General features: G+C 44.9%; 1 protein-coding gene across 1 annotated transcript in view; it reads right to left on the bottom strand.

The window, feature by feature from the left end:
* The window catches only part of LOC310997648 (zinc finger protein GLI2-like), a gene marked incomplete at its 3' end in the record, with an annotated part of 64,724 nt that extends 46,190 nt beyond the window's left edge, over positions 1 to 18,534 (bottom strand). Inside the window, exon 1 of the mRNA XM_083987427.1 lies at positions 18,462 to 18,534. Within this exon, the coding sequence (XP_083843553.1) occupies positions 18,462 to 18,525 (64 nt within the window). The 5' untranslated portion in view covers positions 18,526 to 18,534. The remainder of the gene's footprint in view (positions 1 to 18,461) is intronic.
* Positions 18,535 to 20,846: the final 2,312 nt, after the last annotated feature.

Genomic DNA, 20,846 nt, shown 5'->3' with positions numbered 1-20,846 from the left:
CCTGCTAACATCCATATTACCCCGCCGGCGCCCTCGCCAGGGGGGCGCCTGGGATTACCGCCGCCGCCTCAGGAAGGAGAGGAGCAGCAGAGGAGAGGGAGGAGGAGGAGGAGGAGGCAACGGGCTCATCAGTAAATTAAACAGAGACCTAGATGAGGAGGTGGAAGAGGAGGAGGAGGAGAAGGAGGAAGAAGAAGAAGAAGAGAAGTGAGAGGAGGGAGGGGAGGAAAAGGAGGAGGAGGAGGAAGAAGAAGAGGAAGAAGAGAAGAGGAGGAGGAGGAGGAGGAAGAAGAAAAGGAGGAAGAAGAAGAGGAGGAGGAAGAAGAGGAAAAGGAGGAGGAGGAAGGAAGAAGAGCAGAAGGAGAAAGAATAGGAGGAAGATGAGAAGGAAGGTGAAGAAGAGGAGGAAAAGGAGGAGGAGGAAGAAGAGGAAGAGGAAGGAAGAAGAAGAGGAGAAGGAGAAGAGGAGGAGAAGGATGGTGAAGAAGAGGAGGAGAAGGAATAGGAGGAAGAAGAGAAGAGGAGGAGGAAGAAGTGGAAGAGCGAGAGGGGGGAGGGAGAGGAATAGGTGGAGGGGAGAAGGAGGAAGAGGAGGAGGTGTAAGAAGAGGAGGAAGAGGAGAACCAAGTAGACTAAAATAGACGGAGAGGTGTGTGTGTGTGTGTGTTGTCTCGTCAGCACTCGACTCGTTCTGTTGAACAGGAAGTCACCGTTTCTGCTCCGCTGACGTTTGACATTGCGACGCCGTGCGTGACGAAGAGCAGGACGACCAGTCTCTGCTCCTCTACTCCTCTTGCTCCTCCTCCTCCTCCTCCTCCTTTCTCCTCCTCCTCCTCCTTTCTCCTCCTCCTCCTCCTCCTTTCTCCTCCTGTGTAAACACCTTCAAACGGACAACGCGGCCGCAGCAGGAAACCTGAACCAGCTTTGTCTCTGATATCAGAGGGAATGAGAGATGAGCTCAGAGGAGTTCACTCAACACACACACACAGAGTTTCTGCAGCTACATTTTAGCCTCCATCAAGAAATGAATCAACGTATTTTACGCCCCGACCCGTCCTAACGTCTGGATAAACTAACTAACTAATGAAACTATATGAAACTGAAACAAGGAAACGCTCCAACAGTGTTTTACAACTTCTCTCTGGACGTCAAACTCACAGAAAAAGGAGCTTCAGCCTTTAGGACAGATCTCCAGTAATCCTGCAGAAACATCCAGCTTTAATCCAAAACCTAAATATCGCAATTAAAAACTGGTAATGGGAACGTCCCAAATATCGCTCAAACATTTTTACGCTGTCATGAGGTGGTTGTTTTCCAGACGTATCGATATAAAAGTTTTATATATCGTGAGACGAGACTTTACCAGAGTTAGGCTACACCACCTTTCAATGGAAACACCTGCAAATAACAACTGTAGTCTGTACTTATTCGACATTTCAGAAATATTGCTTTTATTTTGCGGAAACCTGTGATGGAAACTCTGACGTCCATGGAGTCTGAACTTCAACAGGTTTAACGCCACAGTTCAGTCGACCTGAGATAAGAAACTGAGAGTTTAACGGGTTTTAAGACATTTTTATCAATGAAATGCAACAACAACACAACAGCTCAGGTTAAATCAGAGCTTCCCGCCTTCAAAATAAAAGCACGGCTGCACAATTAATCACAATATCCAACCAGTTTTATATATGAACTGAACTGAAATCGTGCAGCAGCAGCAGCATCGTCTCGGCCAATCAGAAGCCTCCATCCACCCTGAGCTTCAGATCCATCCTCCATCTTCACTAACCACATGATAATCCTCCTCCTCCTCCTCCTCCTCCTCCATCGTGGCCTTTGTCTTCACACTCGACCTCCACACAAAACCCTCTTCACCCACTTCAAACTGACCCCCCTCTCTGCTAAACAGAAGCCGGTGGGAAACAAAGGAGTCGAGTCTGAAGAGAACTGACTTTCTAATCCAGATTAACACTTTCCCACTCTCCGTCCACCAGGAGACCTTCATCCCTCCTCCTCCTCCTCCTCCAGCATCATCATCTCCACAGAGGAGGTGAAATTACAGGACGGGGGCTTGGTTTGTTTTGTTTTTTGCGGCGATGACACGTCTAAAGGAGCGCTGGTGTAAACAGGTTGAGTTTACGGAGCCCAGAGGAGAGAGGACAGTTTCCTAAACACATGCTGATCTTCAAAAGCTGGACTGTAGGTGTGATTACACCCTGCGTCTGTTCACCGGCGTCCTCGCACCACGGGCACGCCGTCGTCGTCCACGGAGACAGAAGCGCTTGCTCTCTAATTTCCTCCACAGTCTTTATACAAACGCTTTGAAACGGTTAAAACAACCTGAGCTAGAAGAGTTGCAGAGAAACGGCAGAAACTGAAAAGAGCTTCAACATCAAACTGAGCTGATGAGCTGTGGGAATCGAACAGGCGGTTTGTTTGGTTTAGTCAAACCGCAGCTGCTGAAACAATGTGAACATGATGTGATGAGGAGGAGGAAGAAGAAGAAGAAGAAGAAGAAGAAGAAGAAGAAGAAGAAGAAGAAGAAGAAGAAGAAGAAGAAGAAGAGATTTCTCTCTGAGCCGCTGAGGCACCAGAGAAAAAGAGGAGGAAGAGGATCTTTAAAGGAATAGTTCACCAAAAAATGAAATTCAGTAGTTTTTTATTCCTCAAAGTGCATCTGGAGACCCGGGAGGCCGGTTCGTAGTCCAACGAAATCCTAAAAACGTCCATAAAACTACACAAAAACCATTTAATATTCCTCCACACTGCTCGTCCACTGCAGTCCAAGTGTCCTGAAGGGATATAGTCCAGAGTTTACTGGAAACAATGTCATTTAGGACATTTTTACAGCCTAAACAGTCCTATATTGAATTTGCCTGGGGCGATACAGGACTGTTTAGGCTGTAAGAATGTCCTAAATTAGGTAGTTTCCAGTAAACTCTGGACTATCTCCCTTCAGGACACTTGGATTGCAGTGGACGAGCAGTGTGGAGGAATATTAAATGTTTTTTGTGTAGTTTTATGGACGTTTTTGTGTCTGGCCCTAATACTCTCATATAAAGTTTTGGTTGGACTAGGAACCGGCCTCCCGGGTCTCCAGATGCATTTTGAGGAATAAAAAACATCAGCATGAGGGGAGGCAATATTCCTTTAACGAGGATCCAGCTGTGGATCTGATAGTTTCATCTTTACTCTGACTGTTCACCTGTCGTGTCTCAGCTGAAGGAACTCTTCAGACGAAGCAGCGTCGCTCTGCAACTGGAGCAGCAGATGAAACACACACAGCTCCATAATGCTGACCAAAATAAATAAATAAATAAATAAATAAATAAAAAACCTCCCATGGCTTCGTCCTCGTCCCGGCGATTCATCTTCAGAGTCCCGTCTAATGAGTTCCCTGTGACGGCTCCGTCCACTTATTAACAAAGAGGTGGTATAAATGAGCGCCCGGCTAATGCTCGTGTTTCCTGACCTTGTTTCCGTCCCGGCTCGGCCTGCTTCCTCTGGATAATTAGCTCCCGGTAAAAACGCCACCAATGGCTCCAAGACAAAGCACAGGAGGAGCGGGACGATTAGTCTAAAAGAGCCATTAGCCTCCAGAGCAGGAGCTGCACGTATCAGCTGTATCACCTGCTCCTCGCGGCGGCTTCAGATCCTTCACCGCTCCACTGCTTCTCCCAAAACGACCTGTTTCTCGTTTCGTTTTGAAAAAGTTTCACGTAAACACAACATCGTTTCAAGGAATATCTGGGTATGACATCATCATTCAGTTGCACTGAAGATCCGTTTTGGGCGTCTGCTGAGGCGGCATTTTCAGATTTACCCACTTTCACAAAACTTTCTTAAAGGGATAGTTCAACATTTTGGCAAATTGGTCCATTGCCAAAATCCCTATAGTCATAGCAGTAGGTTCGTTACCTTTAATTGTTGGTGCAAGGTGTACGCTACGGAGGCTCATGGGATTTCTTGGTTTCCCTCATCAAACTCATGAAATACACAATCCAACAACTCCACAACGCTCTGGTGGACAAGTTGTGACCTGCACATTCACCACGCTATGAGATAACAACACAACGTTACCAGACAGTTGTTTTAGAGGGAAATTCATGCTAAACCGCTGATGTGCGTTGCCTTCAGGGACAGTTTTTCATCAAGCAGTCTCTGCATGAGACACGGTTTCATGTCGGGGCCTCGGCCTCGTGGCAGCGGCTCCTGTTACCGCGGCATCAGAAGGAGGCCCGGGCGGTGCGTGGCGCAGTGGGTAGAGCGGCCGTCCCATGTAGAGGCTACAGTCCTCGCCGCAGGCGTCCCCGGTTCGAATCCCGCGTCGGGCAGACCTTTCCTGCGTGTCATTCCCCCTCTCTCTGCCTCCCCATTTCCTGTCTATCTCTACTGTCATCACTATCAAATAAAAAGCAAAAAGCCGAAAAAAATATACTTTAAAAAAAAAAAAAAGAAGGAGGCCCGGCGGGCGGCGGGACGTCAGCGGTGATCGAGTTTCCCCATCACTCAGAGATGAGTCGTTACTCCCACGACCTCACAGGTTACTGAGCAGGAGGAGGAGGATGGGGAGGAGGTGGAGGAGGAGGAAGAAGAAGAGGAGGAGGAGGAGAAGGAAGAAGAGGAGGAGGAGGAGGAAGAAGAGCAGGAAGAGGAGGAGGAGGAGGAAGAAGAGGAGGAGTAGGAGGAGGAGGAGGAAGAAGAGGAGGAGGAGGAGGAGGAAGAAGAGCAGGAAGAGGAGGAGGAGGAGGAAGAAGAGGAGGAGTAGGAGGAGGAGGAGGAAGAAGAAGAGGAGGAAGAGGAGGAGGAGGAGGAAGAAGAGGAGGAGTAGGAGGAGGAGGAGGAAGAAGAGGAGGAGGAGGAGGAGGAAGAAGAGCAGGAAGAGGAGGAGGAGGAGGAAGAAGAGGAGGAGTAGGAGGAGGAGGAGGAAGAAGAAGAGGAGGAAGAGGAGGAGACAGTACGGTGGCCCTGAGGGCTCAACTCAAATCCAACACTTTTTAAAAACACCATCTCGTCAGAGCTGATAGAGGAAGTTCAGAGGGCGCCGTTTTCCCAGAATCCTCTGCTGTGCCTGATGAAGAGCTTGTGTGTGTTTTTGAGGCGATGGGAAAGTCGTGAGGCCGACGGAGCGAGACGCCTCCACACCCCCAACCCCCCCAGAAGAAGTACAAAGAGTGGGTGAAGTCAGGCGGAGAGGGAGGAGACGTCCAACGCCGTGACCTCCGGGTGGCGTGGGGGTCGCCACGGTAACAAAGGACCAATGAGAGTGGGAGGAGTTTGGATGAAGGGAAATAGACCGGAGGCGGAAGAAGAAAGAAAAGAAAAGAAAACAGTGAAGAGACAGAAACCTCATCAACGACGTCAGAGACCTGAACTCTGGCTCCAATTTTAAATATTTAAAAAAACTTTATTGAGACCATGATCATGTTTAACGGCTGCGTGAGCGTGGAAGTCGAACACGAGGCCGGATGACGGGGAACCGCTTAGTTCAGCGCGTTTACGAGGGAAAATATTCCACATTTTCCAGGTCTGGGTCGTTTTCTGGATCATAGAGGAAGAGAAAATGTGTTTTTTTGTGTGTTGGGCGACGTGCTGCGTTGTTTATGGGCTGGGATTAGTATGTTTATATATATTTATATTTATATGAATATGGGTCAGTGACAAATAAAAAAATGTTTTAAATAAATGAGAATTAATAAGTAAAAAAGTGTTTTAAAAGCATCAGATTATAAACATTATATATGTATCCACCTACAGTGGCTTTAAGTGTACTTTAACTTTCTTCTGAAAACATTAAATTGAAATAGATTTTATTTTAATGCATTTTAACAACACTGAGCAGGTCATGTCCTCAAAACAAAAAGCTTTTCTTTTAACTAACGTCTGACAAATATTGTAAAATAGTGTTGCATTGCAGAAGTGAATAATATTTATTCCACGTTTCGGTTTAGATTTATTTTCCTTTATGAAAAAATATGAGTTACTGTAATGAGTATTTTTGTTTAATATGGTTGATTTGTTTAAAGTCTTTTGATTTATGACGTTTGGATTTGAATAAAAACTTAAAAGACAAAAAAATAAAAGAGCAAAACGGTGTTTTCACAGTTGCTCGGGTAATGTTTGCTTTGCTCTCTGAAACTCAAGCCCCCTCCTCCTCCTCTTCTGCCGCCGCCGCTGCCGCCGACTGTGACGGGCGGCGGCTTCGTAAAAGATTTGTAATTGGCAGACAAACACCACTCTGTGTGTTTATCCGCTTTGATTTCCAGCGCAGCCGAGGTAATTAGCTGTTATTGCTAATCTCCAGCTGCTTTCTGCAGCACTTACAAGGCAATTAGCTCCAGTGTAACTCAGTAAAGAGCGGCGGCGGCGCTCCGACGGCAGCTGGTTCACGCCTCGGGCCTGTCACCACCTCAACACACACACACACACGCTGTGTAATAACGTGGAATAACGGAGCGTTTGGTCCGAGGGGAAACGAGCCACAGAGCTGAATCCATCCTGTGATTGACAGCTGGATGTGGGACCCGCCCACTGTTGGTACCAGACTTCCTGTGTCGAACCCCGTCGAACGCCTCCCACGTACAGTGGGGAAAAGGAGCGCCGAACGCAACAACATTTTCCTCAGATTCCTTAGATTTCTAATCGAGCTATTGACATGAAACTTTCACCAGATGTCGGCAATAAGAGGTAAAGGTGCGTTCAGGTACCAAAACATGGAACCGTTTGACTTCACGTGAATCGATACTTGATACTTCGGTGGGAATTCGGCCGGTCCCAATAAAAGTACTGAATTTGGTTCCCATCCCAGAAAGAAAGAAAGATAGAGGAAAGGGAACAGATTGGGTCAAGGAAGGAAGAAGAAGGAAGGATGGAGGAAAAGAAGGGAGGGAGGGAGGAAGGAAGGAAAGATGGAGGGCAGATTGAGTCAAGGAAGGATGGAGGAAAGAAGGGAGGGAGGAAGGAAAGAAAGAAAGAAAGAAAGATGGAGGAAGGGAACAGTTTGGGTCAAGGAAGGAAGAAGATGGAAGGACGGAGGAAAGGAAGTGAGGAAGGAAAGAAAGTGAGAGAGACAGAAAGAAAGATGGAGGAAGGGAATAGATTGAGTCAAGTAAAGAAGAAGAAGAAGGAAGGACAGAGGAAAAGAAGGGAGGGAGGAAAGAAAGAAAGATGGAGGACAGATTGAGTCAAGGAAGGATGGAGGAAAAGAAGGGAGGGAGGAAGGAAAGAAAGATGGAGGAAGGGAACAGATTGGGTCAAGGAAGGATGGAGGAAAAGAAGGAAGGGAGAAGGAATGGTGGAGGGAAAGAACCAGCACCAGGTTCTTCTTGGTGTAAAGGTTGTATGAGTTGTTTTGGTTCTGGAGTTTGTGGATCAGTAAAAGGAGGTGAGGCCGTTTCCTCCAGAACGATACGAGACGATAAAACCTCCAGAGACAGTTTCATTAGTCTGAGTTTTACTGCTCTCTGTCACTTCTCTCCGTCTCTCCGTCTCTCTCTCTCTCCGTGTCTGAATGCAGACGGGGGAGTGGGTGGATGCACCAAACACATCTGTGGCACATGAGTGGTCAGAGCTTCGCCGTTGCCGTGGCGTCCGTCTCCTCAGAGCTGAGCTGAGATCTTCACAAGAGAAAGAGACGGCGCAGGTCCAGTTGTTCAAAAGGTTTCATCTGGATCAACGTGACCTTGGTTTTGTATTTCCATCCAGGATCAATAATCAATAATCCGTCTTTACTTTGATCCCAGTTGGATCGGATCAGTCTGATCCTGATACAAACTTTTCCAGATTCCAGATACTGAGTGTTTTAAATGTGACTGTGTGTCAGACTGAAGGCTGATCTGAGCCATAAAGAATTCATTAAAAAGTTAATCAATATACATTACTGAAATTTCAAATTTCAAATTTTATTTAAAATTCAAGTCGTTGGGGAAAAAAAACATTTCGAGTTCTTAATTTGTTGAATGATCAAAAGTTAATTGTATTTAAGAAAGAAAGATGGAGGACAGATTGAGTCAAGGAAGGAAGAAGAAAGAAGGATGGAGGAAAAGAAGGGAGGGAGGAAGGAAAGAAAGAAAGATGGAGAAAGGGAACAGTTTGGGTCAAGGAAGGAAGAAGAAAGGACAGAGGAAAGGAGGGGAGGAAGGAAGGAGGGAAAGAAAGTGAGAGAGAAAGAAAGATGGAGGAAGGGAACAGATTGAGTCAAGGAAGGAAGAAGTGCACTCTGAGCTGCAGAAGTTAATTTGTTGATATTGAAAACGTGCTGAAATCTTTTATATTTATTTATAAAGCAGCAGTCGGCTGCATCTTTGCATTGACTTTTTATTTGGTTTTCAGACGGATCGTCCTCCGTGTTCACTCTGTTTCCTGCTCCGTGTTTATTTAACGCTCAGTTTGATCCTCTGATCTCAGACTCACTCCACTGACACACACACTGATCCCTGTGTTTGCTCACTGGGTCACAAGTTAAACTAACACTCACACACACACACACTCACACACACTCACACACACACACACACACACACACACACACACACACACACACACACATACACACACACACACACACACACACACACACACACACACACACACACACACACACACACACACACACACACACACACACACACACACTCTCTGGCTCGTGCAGATCCATCAGTCGTACCAGTCTGAGTGTCCCACGACCCCACATGTTTATATAAGACGCTGCAGTCCATCCTTCTCCCTCCTTTCACTGTGCTACAGTTCATGTTCCTGCATTTAGACTCTGAGACTCACAGGAGAATTCATTTAGAACAAATTCAATAAACCAAAAAAAAAACATTGGATTAAAGGGATAGTTCAACATTTTGGCAAATTGGCCCATTGTCACAATCCCTATAGTCATAGCAGTAGGTTCGTTACCTTTAATTGTCGGTGCAAGCTATTTTTAGAATGGCGGAGCAGAGCCGTGAGCTGCTCAGAGCTACGCTACGGAGGCTCATGGGATTTCTTGGTTTCCCTCATCAAACTCATCAAATACACAATCCAACAACTCCAAAACGCTCTGGTGGACAAGTTGTGACCTGCACATTCACCACGCTATGAGATAATAACACAACGTTACCACACAGAGTTGTTTTAGAGGGAAATACAGAGACTGTTGATGAAAAACTGTCCCTGAAGGCAACGTGCATCAGCGGTTTTGCATGAATTTCCCTCTAAAACCACTCTGTCTGGTAACGTTGTGTTATTATCTCATAGCGTGGTGAATGTGCAGGTCACAACTTGTCCACCAGAGCGTTGTGGAGTTGTTGGATTGTGTATTTGATGAGTTTGATGAGGGAAACCAAGAAATCCCATGAGCCTCTGTAGCGTTGTTGTTGTTGTTGGCCAGTAAACGTTCATGTTTGCAGCCACCAGACCGTTTCCTCTACATCGCTGCTTTTAAATATCTAGGCCAAGTTTTTTTACAAGTTTCCGTAATGACTGAAAACAACCAACGGGTTTTTCATCAGCGATCCTCCGCCCGGCTAAAAACAGACTGTTTCTACTTCTCTATCTCACTGAGGCTGCAGATAAAAGAGGAGCAGGCCATCTTGGAAAGTCATCAAGCTAAATGTTTACAAAGCGCACACGCGCGCGCGTGTGTGTGTGTGTGAGTCCCAGTGCACTGAGCCGACTGACTGACTGTGATTACTGGTAAACGGTGCCGTACAGCCGGGGCCTCGAGCTGCAGAACCAGCTACAGAGCAGTGGTGGACAGTAACGGAGTAAATGTACTTGAGTATTGTACTCAAGTACATATCCAGACGATTTGTACTTTACTTGAGTATTAGATTTCTCTGGTACTTCTTACTCTTACTTGAATACATTTCCAAGACAAATATTTTTTACTTTTACTCAAGTTAATTTGTAGGAAGGCTGAAAAGTACTCGTTATTTTCAGGTCTGCTCTTTTTTTTCTAAAATACTATTGGACACAAGCTGTGTTTGTCAAAGAAGGAAACCTATCACAGTGCAGCTCTCCACTGGGATCTACGTCCTCCCTCCCCATGAGGATACCGCCAAAGTAGCCACGCTCTCGACTGCGTTTGTCAACTCAAAACTATACCTGAGTCGTGAAAATGACAGTAGCTGTCCTCTTATGATCCCATTCATTGTATTTGTTTTTCTAGGTGTTTCTGCAGCTTTATAGAACATTGTGATTTGACCAGTAGTATTTGTACTGTTACTCAAGTACTGGGGTGGAGTACTCTGTCCATCTCTGCGTTTGAGCTGCTTTTAACCCCCAGAAGAGTTAGTGACAGTTCTTTCTTTCGTCTTCGTCTTCTCCACCTCTTCTTCTTCTCAGGAAGATTAGTGGTCGTCTTTTTCTCTGACACATTTTTCTTTGCCACTGGTCCTGACCCCCCCCCTCTCACCCCCCCACTGGTCCCAGTGCTGCTCTGCTGCACCATCCATTACTCACTAACCCCCCTCGATAACGAGACGTGTCCTTATCGCTAAAGCAGCTCTTTTAAAACCCTCCTCACTCACTCAGCCGAGCTGCGTTCACATGGGATCAGAAAATGTAGAAAAACGCCCACTAGAAATAAAAATAATTCTCTAATTCAAACTGCAAAATTAAATCAAATTAAATTTTGGTGGTAAATCACAGTAAAGATAAGGATCAATAAATGATCAATAATTCTGTTTTTAATTCAGTTAACACTCAATGAAATATAAACTATAATAAACATAGTTTTCATTGCGATCTCTGATCAATTAATGTGATTTACAGGGTTAATGTAATGTGTAAAAACAACTTCATGTTATAATAATTATTAGTTCTTATAAATGATTAAAACAGTGTGAACAATCAAATAAAATAAAAAAAACTGATTATTAATAATTGATCAGAGCAGCCGGATTGTAAAATGTAAAGTGTCATCATTTATGAATGAGTTTATCCTGTTATAATAAAACCAGATTATTGTTATTATAGATAGATAGATAGATAGATAGATAGATAGATAGATAGATAGATAGATAGATAGATAGATAGATAGATTAATCCCGAAGGATCATCTGTCAGCTGTTCAACATTCTGAAACAAAATACTTAATGCAGACAGATGTAGCAGCAATATATATATATATTATATATATATATATATATATATATATATATATATATATATATATATATATATATATATATATATATATATATATATATATATATATATATATAAATAAAATATAAAATATAAAAATCCTTATTGAACCAATATTTATGATCTAAAACAAATCAGTCTATAAACAGATATTGTTATTAATATTATTGTTATTATGGTTATTATGTTAGAATAACTTCCTCCTCCTCTCCTTCCTCCTGTGTGTCTGTGCTCGTCAGCAGTCCGACGGCGTGCGGCTCTGAGCCTCTTCAGGTCGACCGCCCCCCCACCCAGAGAGCTGTGGGGCCGCTAAGTACCCGGGGCCCCTCCCTGTGGACCGGCCACACTCAGCAGAAAGACTGGGAAGGGAGGAGGGAGAGAGGGAGGGAGGGAGGATCCATCAATCTCCCTCTGAGATGACAGACTCACTCTCAGTGAGATGTATGTGACGAGGCTCCAGAGCCGCTTCATCAAATCATTAGCAGCGCCGCTCGTTTCCTCTGGCCTACTTTACTTTACAGAGCAGAGCGCAGCGCAGCGGCGGCGGTGTGCACGGGCGGGCTCGAACCTGCGACAACAACGGCTTCGACGGTAAAGGTCACCGACGTATTCAAACATCCAGATCTGAACCGGTTTACCTGCAGCCTCAGGGTCAAACTCACTGAATCCTCCTATCAGAGGCTCCGACGCCTGCAGCCAATCAGCTTCAGCCCCTCTGTGCTTCATATATCATACACTATATATATGATATATATGATATATAATATATTTCTAAATAAAGCAGCAGCTGCTGAAAAGGCAATAACTCCACATTTATCCAATTGAGCAGAAATCAGATTGAATGAACGATAACCGTCCTCTCTCTGTCATTTTCACTCTTTTTCTCTAAAAACCTTCCGTTATTATTATTATTATTATTATTATTACCAACGGACCCCGGCCCCCCCCAACCCCCACCCCCCAGCCCGGCCCCGACCGGCAGACAGATGTGTGCTGTCAGAGGAAATACAAGCGCTCATTTGAATCTATTAGCCGGGCAGCAGCAGAGCCCCCGGCCCGGCCAGAGGGGGGAGGGAGGGGGAGGAGGTGGGGGGAGTCGAGCCTAAAAAGCTGCTGCTGCTGCTGCTGAGGCCAAGTCCCAGTAAATGACACTGAACTTGAGTCCAGGAGTCACGCTGCCGCCAGTCTGACTGGATGCTGCAGCTTGGTCCTTCAAAATAAAAGTCTGCAGCTACAGTATCTATGTTTACATGGACACAAATATTCAGAATAAAAGGCTGATCGGAATAAAAATGCGTCTCAATTGGAAGATTCTGATCTGATTTGGCTCAATCGGAAAACAAATTGTGGAGGTAGGAGTGGAAGTCTGCACGTGTCGACACGCCCCCATGAGTTGATGAATCGGTCAAAGTTATCGGTTAAACGGTTCATCATGTGCATCCCTAGCAGGGAAAAACCATGGATTGGGAAAAATTGAGCCACTTTCGCGTCTATTTTAGGGAAATTAGACGACTCTGGACGTCAATATGCTGCTATTCTGAATAAAACTTGATTGGATTAGGGTGGAAACTGTTTATAGTGATCAGAGCAGAGACTATTATAACCGATTTTTTTATTATTTCACTTCAATTTTCACGCAGAACATCATCTAAATGCCATTTGTATAGTTTTTCAATGAGAACAATGTAAGGAAATGTTCAGCTTCAGCATTTACTGAATTTTATTTCATGTTGTATCATGTCATGCAAACATAGTGCAGTCAGGTTAACCGTGCAAGTTTAATCCCTGCACAGACACAACTCAATGCAGCACAGTAATGTACAGCTACTGCAGTTAAAACTATAAATAGGGAATTGCAGTTTAGTAAAAAACAGTCGGCCTACTGTTTGTTCGTAGTGCAGATCGGTGACTTATTTCTTATTTTTTACTGAACATAAACTGCAAACACGTCCAGCAAGGAATCATGGGAGTAAGAAATAACATAAATACATGTTGCTAACAGTAGTTTTAAAATAGTTTTTTCACATGTTTTCATTCATAAAATGACCCAAAATGAACTCTATAAGCGGATTTCTTGAATTATTTAAACAGCATTTCTGTACCTTTTGATCCATATAAGCGTTTGATTACTATATATATATATATATACTATTTGATTTTGCGCCCATATAAACAGTGGATTCAGATTTTCTAATCCCTCAAGAAGTTTTTAATCTGATTAAGACATTTTATTTATTTTTTTGCGGATGTGAACAAAGGTGGTGACGGACGGACGGAGGAGGAGGAGAGACAGGCGCACCTGGGTCCGTCCTAATTGAGTGGGAGGGGGCGACGGATCCACTGTTTAAACAAAGTGACTCTCTCACTTGAGCTTCATTATTCCCAACACCCCCCCCTCACCCCCCCAACCCCCAACCCCCCCTCTGGGAACAGGACCGGGGCCGCTCACATAAAACAAATGACCGCTCCATGATAAATGGTTCTATTAGCAATCCAGATTGTTAAACTGTGATATAACAGAGTGGAGAGGGGGCGATGGGGGGGGGGGTTAGGCACGGAGTTGGTGGGGGGGGGCATTCATTTTCCTCCTCCTGCACACACATGCTCCGCTGCTGTAAATAGGTTGTTTTTATGTGTAAATAACATATTAAAACTCGGCATTAGCCCTGTCCTCTGATAGAGAGGAAATTGTTCTAAATAAATAACGCGGGACGGGAATATAAAACAGGAAGGGGAGGGGGGGGTTGAGCGGTGGTGGGGGGGGGGGGCTCAGAGGTGGGCATGACTGAGGTGACAGGAATCCTGCAGCCAACGCCGAAACATACGGCGACAATAAAAGCAGCTGGAACAGCGGCCGTATATTATCAGACGGTGCGTTCAGGTGCACGCGGTTCAAGGACCCGGTCTCATCTGCTGCATATTCACTTATCAGGAGCTGGCAACTGGAATAATAATGCATATTACTGCCATAAGTAATTGCTCTGTCTCTGCGCCGCCGTGGCAGACACACGCTTCATGGTTTTTAAGCTCTTGTATCTGATTGGCCGAGACGGGGGCTGCGTCGCCGCTTCTTGTTTATTTAAGATTAAAATACGAGGCTCAGACGGAGCTGATAGGGAGGAAGAGTTATGGAGGGAGTTTTTATTTTAGGTGCTGGAAGATTAAAACCTCAGAGAACAAGTGAGATAAAAATAAAAATAAAACACACCCACTCAGCCTTCACCAGTAAATCTCCTGCAACAGGAAATAACCAGGGCCCACGAACGCCTCGCAGCAGGGTCGTTACAGTTAATTAAAACTAAATTAAACTTAATAAAAATAAATGTTTCCAAAAACCAGAACTAAATCAAAACAATGTAAAACTAAAGTTGAGTCAGATAACATCAGCTTAGTTTGAGTTTTTAGGTTGAACATTATGGGATGGATGCAACTAAAAGGGAAAAAGTTAATCTTCAGAGGTCTGACAGAGGCTTTCTCCTAAAACACTAATAACCTCGCCTCGCAGCAGGAAGTGACCAAAGTCAAAGTTAAAGTTTAAACAAAGAATAAAATCTGAGCTTTTATTTGCTGTTATTCTCTGATTCTCTGAAGCCCCGCCCACTCCGGTGACATCACACGAAGCAGGAAGTTGTAGAGTAGGTGTGAGCAGGTGAAACCCGATCAGACACACACACACACAGACACACACACACAGACACACTCGGTGTCTCCGTGTGGATTTAAACGACATGTGACGAACGAGCTTTGTTGAAATATTGACGACGTGTGGAGACGCCCACGTCCTCTCATCAACGGTTAAAGAGCGGCGGCGGCGGTGGCGTCTCTTCATGGTGGCAGGCCACCGACATCTCCGCCACACACACACACACACACAGAGAGAGTGTGTGTGTGTCACCATTTCCACTTCAAACGTGTCCTGTCAGCCTCACACCTCCGTCCTCTGGAGGTGAAGCTCCGGCTCTTTTAACCTCATTATCCTCGGCTTTCATCATGCGTCGCCTGACATCTCTAAAACATGGCCTCCTCTTCCTCCTCCTCCTCCCTCCCTCCCTCCGGCCTCCTGTCGTCCTCCACGCTCGCTCGCTCGCCGTTGGAAAACGCAGCGACAGGATGTGGGGTCCGTGTTCGACGGAGCTTCGGTCACGCACTCTGATCTTTAATTAATGGAGCTACGATAAAAAAAAACATGGAGGTTCCCTTTAAAATACAGGAGAGTCCGTTAATGAGACGTCAGTTTGAACAAGAACCTGTTTTAGCCTCAAATAAGGATTGTGTTAAAGGGATAGTTCAACATTTTGTCAAATTGGCCCATTGCCATAATCCCTATAGTCGTAGCAGTAGGTTCGTTGCCTTTAATTGTCGGTGCAAGCTATTTTTAGAACGGCGGAGCAGAGCCGTGAGCTGCTCAGAGCTACGCTACAGAGGCTCATGGGATTTCAACGCTCTGGTGGACAAGTTGTGACCTGCACATTCACAACGCTATGAATTAATAACACAACGTTACCAGACAGAGTTGTTTTAGAGGTAAATTCATGCAAAACCGCTGATGTGCGTTGCCTTCAGGAACAGTTTTTCATCAAGCAGTCTCTGTATTTACCTCACCTTACTCGGTGACAGAACAGTCAACAGGACAGCTGTCTGTATTAAAGGGTTACTACACTTCAAAATCGATAATTCACCAATCATCTACTCACCATCATGCCAAGGAAGGGTTTGGAGAACTTTTAATTCAGAGTCATCACAACTCTTTAGGAGTTCCAGGGGGGGTCCGGCTGGCAACGGGTTTTCATATAATGGCGCCGGTCAGATAGAGTTCACTTTTGAATGGTCCAAAACACACACTATGAAGCATCCAGATACCTCCATACTGCTCGTCCTACTGACCCAAGTGTCCTGAAGCCACCACATGGAAAAGTTGATCTCTGTTTTTATCCTTGTTGTAGCAGTAGCTTCGTTGTTGTAAACCATTGGATGTTTGATGTGAACAACTTTTTCATGTGGCGGCTTCAGGACACTTGGGTCAGTACAGACGAGCAGTATGGAGGTATCTGGATGCTTCATAGTGTGTGTTTTGGACCATTCAAAAGTGAACTCCATCCAACCGGCGCCGTTATATGAAAACTCGTTGCCAAAAGCGTTTTGATGACTCTGAAAGTTCTCCAAATCCTTCCTTGGCATGACGGTGAGGAGATGATTGGTGAATTATCGATTTTGGGTGAAGTATCCCTTTAAAGCAGATGGAACGACGCCAAAGAAACGGCTTCAACGTTCAAATAATAATCGATAGTTAATGATCGATAACCAGTGTTGGGAAAGTTCACTTTCAGATGAACTAGTTCAGTTCATAGTTCATAATTCGACATTTTGAAATCAGTTCACGGTTCCCAAACTGGGGTCATTCCTATGTTCCCACAGCCCTATGTTCCCACATTTCTAACTTTTGTTGTCACTGAAAACTAGGCCCTATGTTCCCACAGCCCTTTGGTCCCACCATTGGTTGGGTTTAGGCAATGAAGAAAAGAGTTGGTTAAGTTTAGTAAAAAGACCCGGTAAAGGCTAGACAGGCCAGATAGAGAGAGTCCAGTGGGAACATAGGGCCTAATTTTGAGAAAAATCTTAGAACTGTGGGAACATAGGGCTGTGGGAACATAAGGCTGTGGGAACATAGGCATGGACCCCCAAAACTAAACTAGTTCATAGTTCTTTTTTCTTTTTTTCAATATGTTGCGACAAGCTATTATTTTTCAAAATTATTGCCTCAGACCATATCGAACTACAGACAGCTATTATTTTAGCAGTTTTAACCAGTATTACTTTCCCCAAAAAGTAACTGAGTTAGAATGTGATGAAAGTAATTAATTACCAGGAAAGTTACTATTGCATTACTATTTTATAAAATTCTCAAATATGTCAAATGACTTGGACTTCCCTCTCTAACACCGTTTATCTTTTACTAACCAACTGGGTCAGTGTTCCTCCACACAGATGGCTCCGCCACGCGCTGTATCACTCCGCTGATCCAAACAGCTGATAGGTGTTCCCAGATTGGCTGGTTTTTCCGCTACATATTAACGCCTGTTTACAGTGTTTTAGCTGGTTTTTACCCAGAAGGCTCTATGGAAACCTGGCACACTCCTTTACATCATATGAATGTGTAAAATCAAATACAGTCAAAATATAATTACATTACTAATCATTTACACTAGATATTTTAAGTCTCTACTATTAATATATAACCATTAACCAATTATTAATCCTGCAGGGGAAGTGTTTTAAATTTTCAAGTCATTAATTGTCATCTATACCAAATGTTTAAGTTTATCATTGTTTGTTTTTTAGCACAAATGACACGCTAACATTTAAATTCCTACCAATTATATGTTACATTAGGTAAATGGACCAGTATTTCTTACATTTACCTTCACTTTGGTGCACATCTGCCTCTGTGTTTCCAACAATCTTTTTTGGAAAGTGACGGTATTTGGAAATCTTTAAGATTAATTAATTGTGGCGTTTAATACCGCGATTAATTGTGAAAACAAGTAATCGTGACATCCCTAGTTGAGAGAGCGCCGTTCACAAACGCCAGAACGCGTTCACAATAACATTCATCAAGTGGAAATACAGTACGTTCAGTTCACGTTCGCCCAAAATATGAAGGAGTTCATGAACGATGGTTCATTGAACGCGTTGAGGCTCAACGCTGGCGATAACGTCTGAGGAGCGCTGGCGACTGGTCAGATGATCACTGATCCGCCACTCAGAGCGTGAACTCTGTCGTCTCTTCTTCTTCTGTGGCGTCTTTATCCTCTGGAGGTAAGAACAAGGTCTTTGAGCCTCATTATCCGCTGCTTTCATCACACACCGGCTGACATCTTTAAAACATGCCCCCCCCCCCCCCCGGCGGCTCAGAGGACGACGGCTGCTGCTCTTCATTTAGTTCAACAACACAAACACTGCTTCTCACCTGCTGCCCCCCCCCGCCCCCCCTCTCCTGTCATGTTACCGACTCATCAGCGTTTACAAGCTCAAACACAACGCTGCCACACACACCTCCACCCCCCCACACCGACCCCCCCCCCCCGGCTCCTCCTGCATTAGTGATGATGTGTTTAGGATTCCTGTCAGACTCGTACTGTAAGTCACCTCTGACTGGCGAGGAGCTGCTCCTCTTTGAAATGTATATTTCATTTCATCAACCCCCCCAACACCTTCAGCCCCCCCACCCCACCCCCCCACCCCCCCACCCCCCGGGACCTCGGCTCGTCCCATCGCTGAGGAGTTTTGAAGAACAGACTTCTTCTTCTTCTTCTTCTGCTTCTTACCTCTGGTCTCCGAGGGCGACGGCTTCTTCAGGACGTCTCCGAAGCCGCCGACGGCAGCGTCCATCTTGTCCTTCTTGTCTGAGGAGTCCATGACCTGAGGAGGAGAAGGAGGAGCAGGAGGAGCAGGAGGAGGAAGAGGGGGAAGAGGAGGAGGAGGAGGAGGAGGAAAAGAAGGAGGACACAGGAGGAAGAGGAGGAGGAAAAGAAGGAGGACATAGGAGGAGGAACGGGAGGAAGAGTAGGAGGAGGGCACAGGATGAAGAAGAGGAGGAGGAGGAGGAGGAGGACACAGGAGGAAGAGGAGGACATAGGAGGAGGAATAGAAGGAGGAGGAGGAGGAAAAGGATACAGGAGGAGGAAGAAGAAGAAGAGGAGGAGGAGGAGGAAGAAGGAGAAGAAGAGGAGGACACAGGAGGAGGAAGAGGAGGAGGAGGAGAACTTGTCAGGAACCAGGAGACTCCAACACACTTGAACACTCAGTACGTTGACATGCACAGCTTCATCGAGCGATGCTCAAAATTTGGTTTTGGCGTGTAATCGACTTCACAAGGGTTCTATTTAACTTTTTTAATTTTTTTAATCGTGTTATCAAATAAATATCGCGGATCGTGGAGTTTTACTGGTGTTGGTATCGACTACTGAAACCACGAGAAGCCTGGTCTCAGATCTGTTGCAGCGTTTTCTCTCTCTCTCTGTGTGTTTCCACTGACGTTTACAACTCAATCTGCTTTCTGGCAGCGGTGACGGAGGGGGGGGGCTGGGGGTCAGAGGTGAGGGGGGGTGAAGAGGCGGGGGCTCATCAAAGTTTATTTGACTATTGACCTTTGAGCAGCTTCATTCAGGCCGAGACTGAAGCTCCGACACGTAGAACAATGAGAGTCCGGCTTCAAAGACCTGGGGGGGGGGGGGGGGGGGGGGGGGGCAGGAGGGGGAGGTCAATAAAAACCCTCAAGCACAACCCTTAATAACCTCCATCTTTTGGACAGAATAGCCCTTTAACACTCTGTTTTAAGGGCTATTCCGTCCAAAAGATCCTACAATAAGAAATAAATGTTACACACGATGAGGTAAATAACCCACAGTGTGTGTGTGTGTGTGTGTGTGTGTGTGAGTGGCACACTGCTGCCGTCTTTATCTGTCTAACAGGTGTGAGCGGCCACACACAGACACACACACAGGTGATATATGGCCGCTCCTTCACGCCGGCCCTCCTCTGATCTCCCGTCACAAATCACTGTTATTAGTCAGGCTCAACATTTGCTGTTCACACATTAGTGATCACTCACACACACACACACACACACACACACACACACACACACACATACACACACACACACACACACACACACACACACACACACACACACACACACACACTACTACACACACACACAGTCAGTGCTTTACTACTTTAAACAGCTCAGTTATCAGAGTGATTAACTGTTGACTGGGACTCATTTAAGGACAATGGTCACACAGAGACTGAACAATGACCCCCCCTCAACCCCCCCTCCCCAACACACACACACACACACACTCCCCCGTAATGTCAATGACTGTTTGTTCTGTTGATTCAGCTTCTTCCTCTGACGAATTTCTGCATCAAGATTGATATATATGACAAAAACAAAGTGGCTTCATAAAGTCATTTACGGTTTTTAACAGTTGCAGTCCTCGCCGTTTACATTCCTCTATATTTTAGTTTCTCAAAATAATTAGAAAGAGATCTCCGAGACCGTGACGTAATGTTGATGTGAAGTTGTGATCATATGAACTGTGTATTTTTAGTCTTTTATTTTGAAAGGGGGCGAAAGTGTATTACGTTGATTCTGTGTCGGATTTCCTGTCTGATGCGATCTGCTCCGTTGAGCTAAACGTGATTTAGCGACGGCTCCGTCAAAAATTGAAACGCTACGGATAATAATAATTTTAATGCATCTTTCATATAAAAAGTAAATTTAGCAGCAGATTTTGTTTGCAATGATCCTTTAATATGATTAAAACACTTTTTTTGTTTAATAATCAATAACTTTTATTATTGATCATGTGAAACTCAGTGTAAATGAGTGGAAACTCTGTTTTCCTACAGTGTTGTGTGGCTCCTGAACACAACACTACACAGGACGTCGTCAGTTTTACTTCTGAGTGAATACTTTTACTTCTGAGTACTTAGACTGGTGCTAATGTGTGAGTACTTTTACTTCTGAGTGAATACTTTTACTTGTGATACTTCTGAGTACTTAGACTGGTGCTTCTTTGTCAGTACTTTTACTTCTGAGTGAGTATACTGTTACTGCTGATACTCCTGAGTACTACTACCTCTGATACACGATGAGTACTGTTACTGCTGATACTCCTCCGTAAGTACTTGAAATATCTGAG

This window comes from Trachurus trachurus, assembly GCF_905171665.1.
Source record: "Trachurus trachurus genome assembly, chromosome: 2".
In the NCBI taxonomy this organism is placed as follows: Eukaryota; Metazoa; Chordata; class Actinopteri; order Carangiformes; family Carangidae; genus Trachurus; species Trachurus trachurus.
This window is presented reverse-complemented; position numbering and strand designations above follow the sequence as displayed.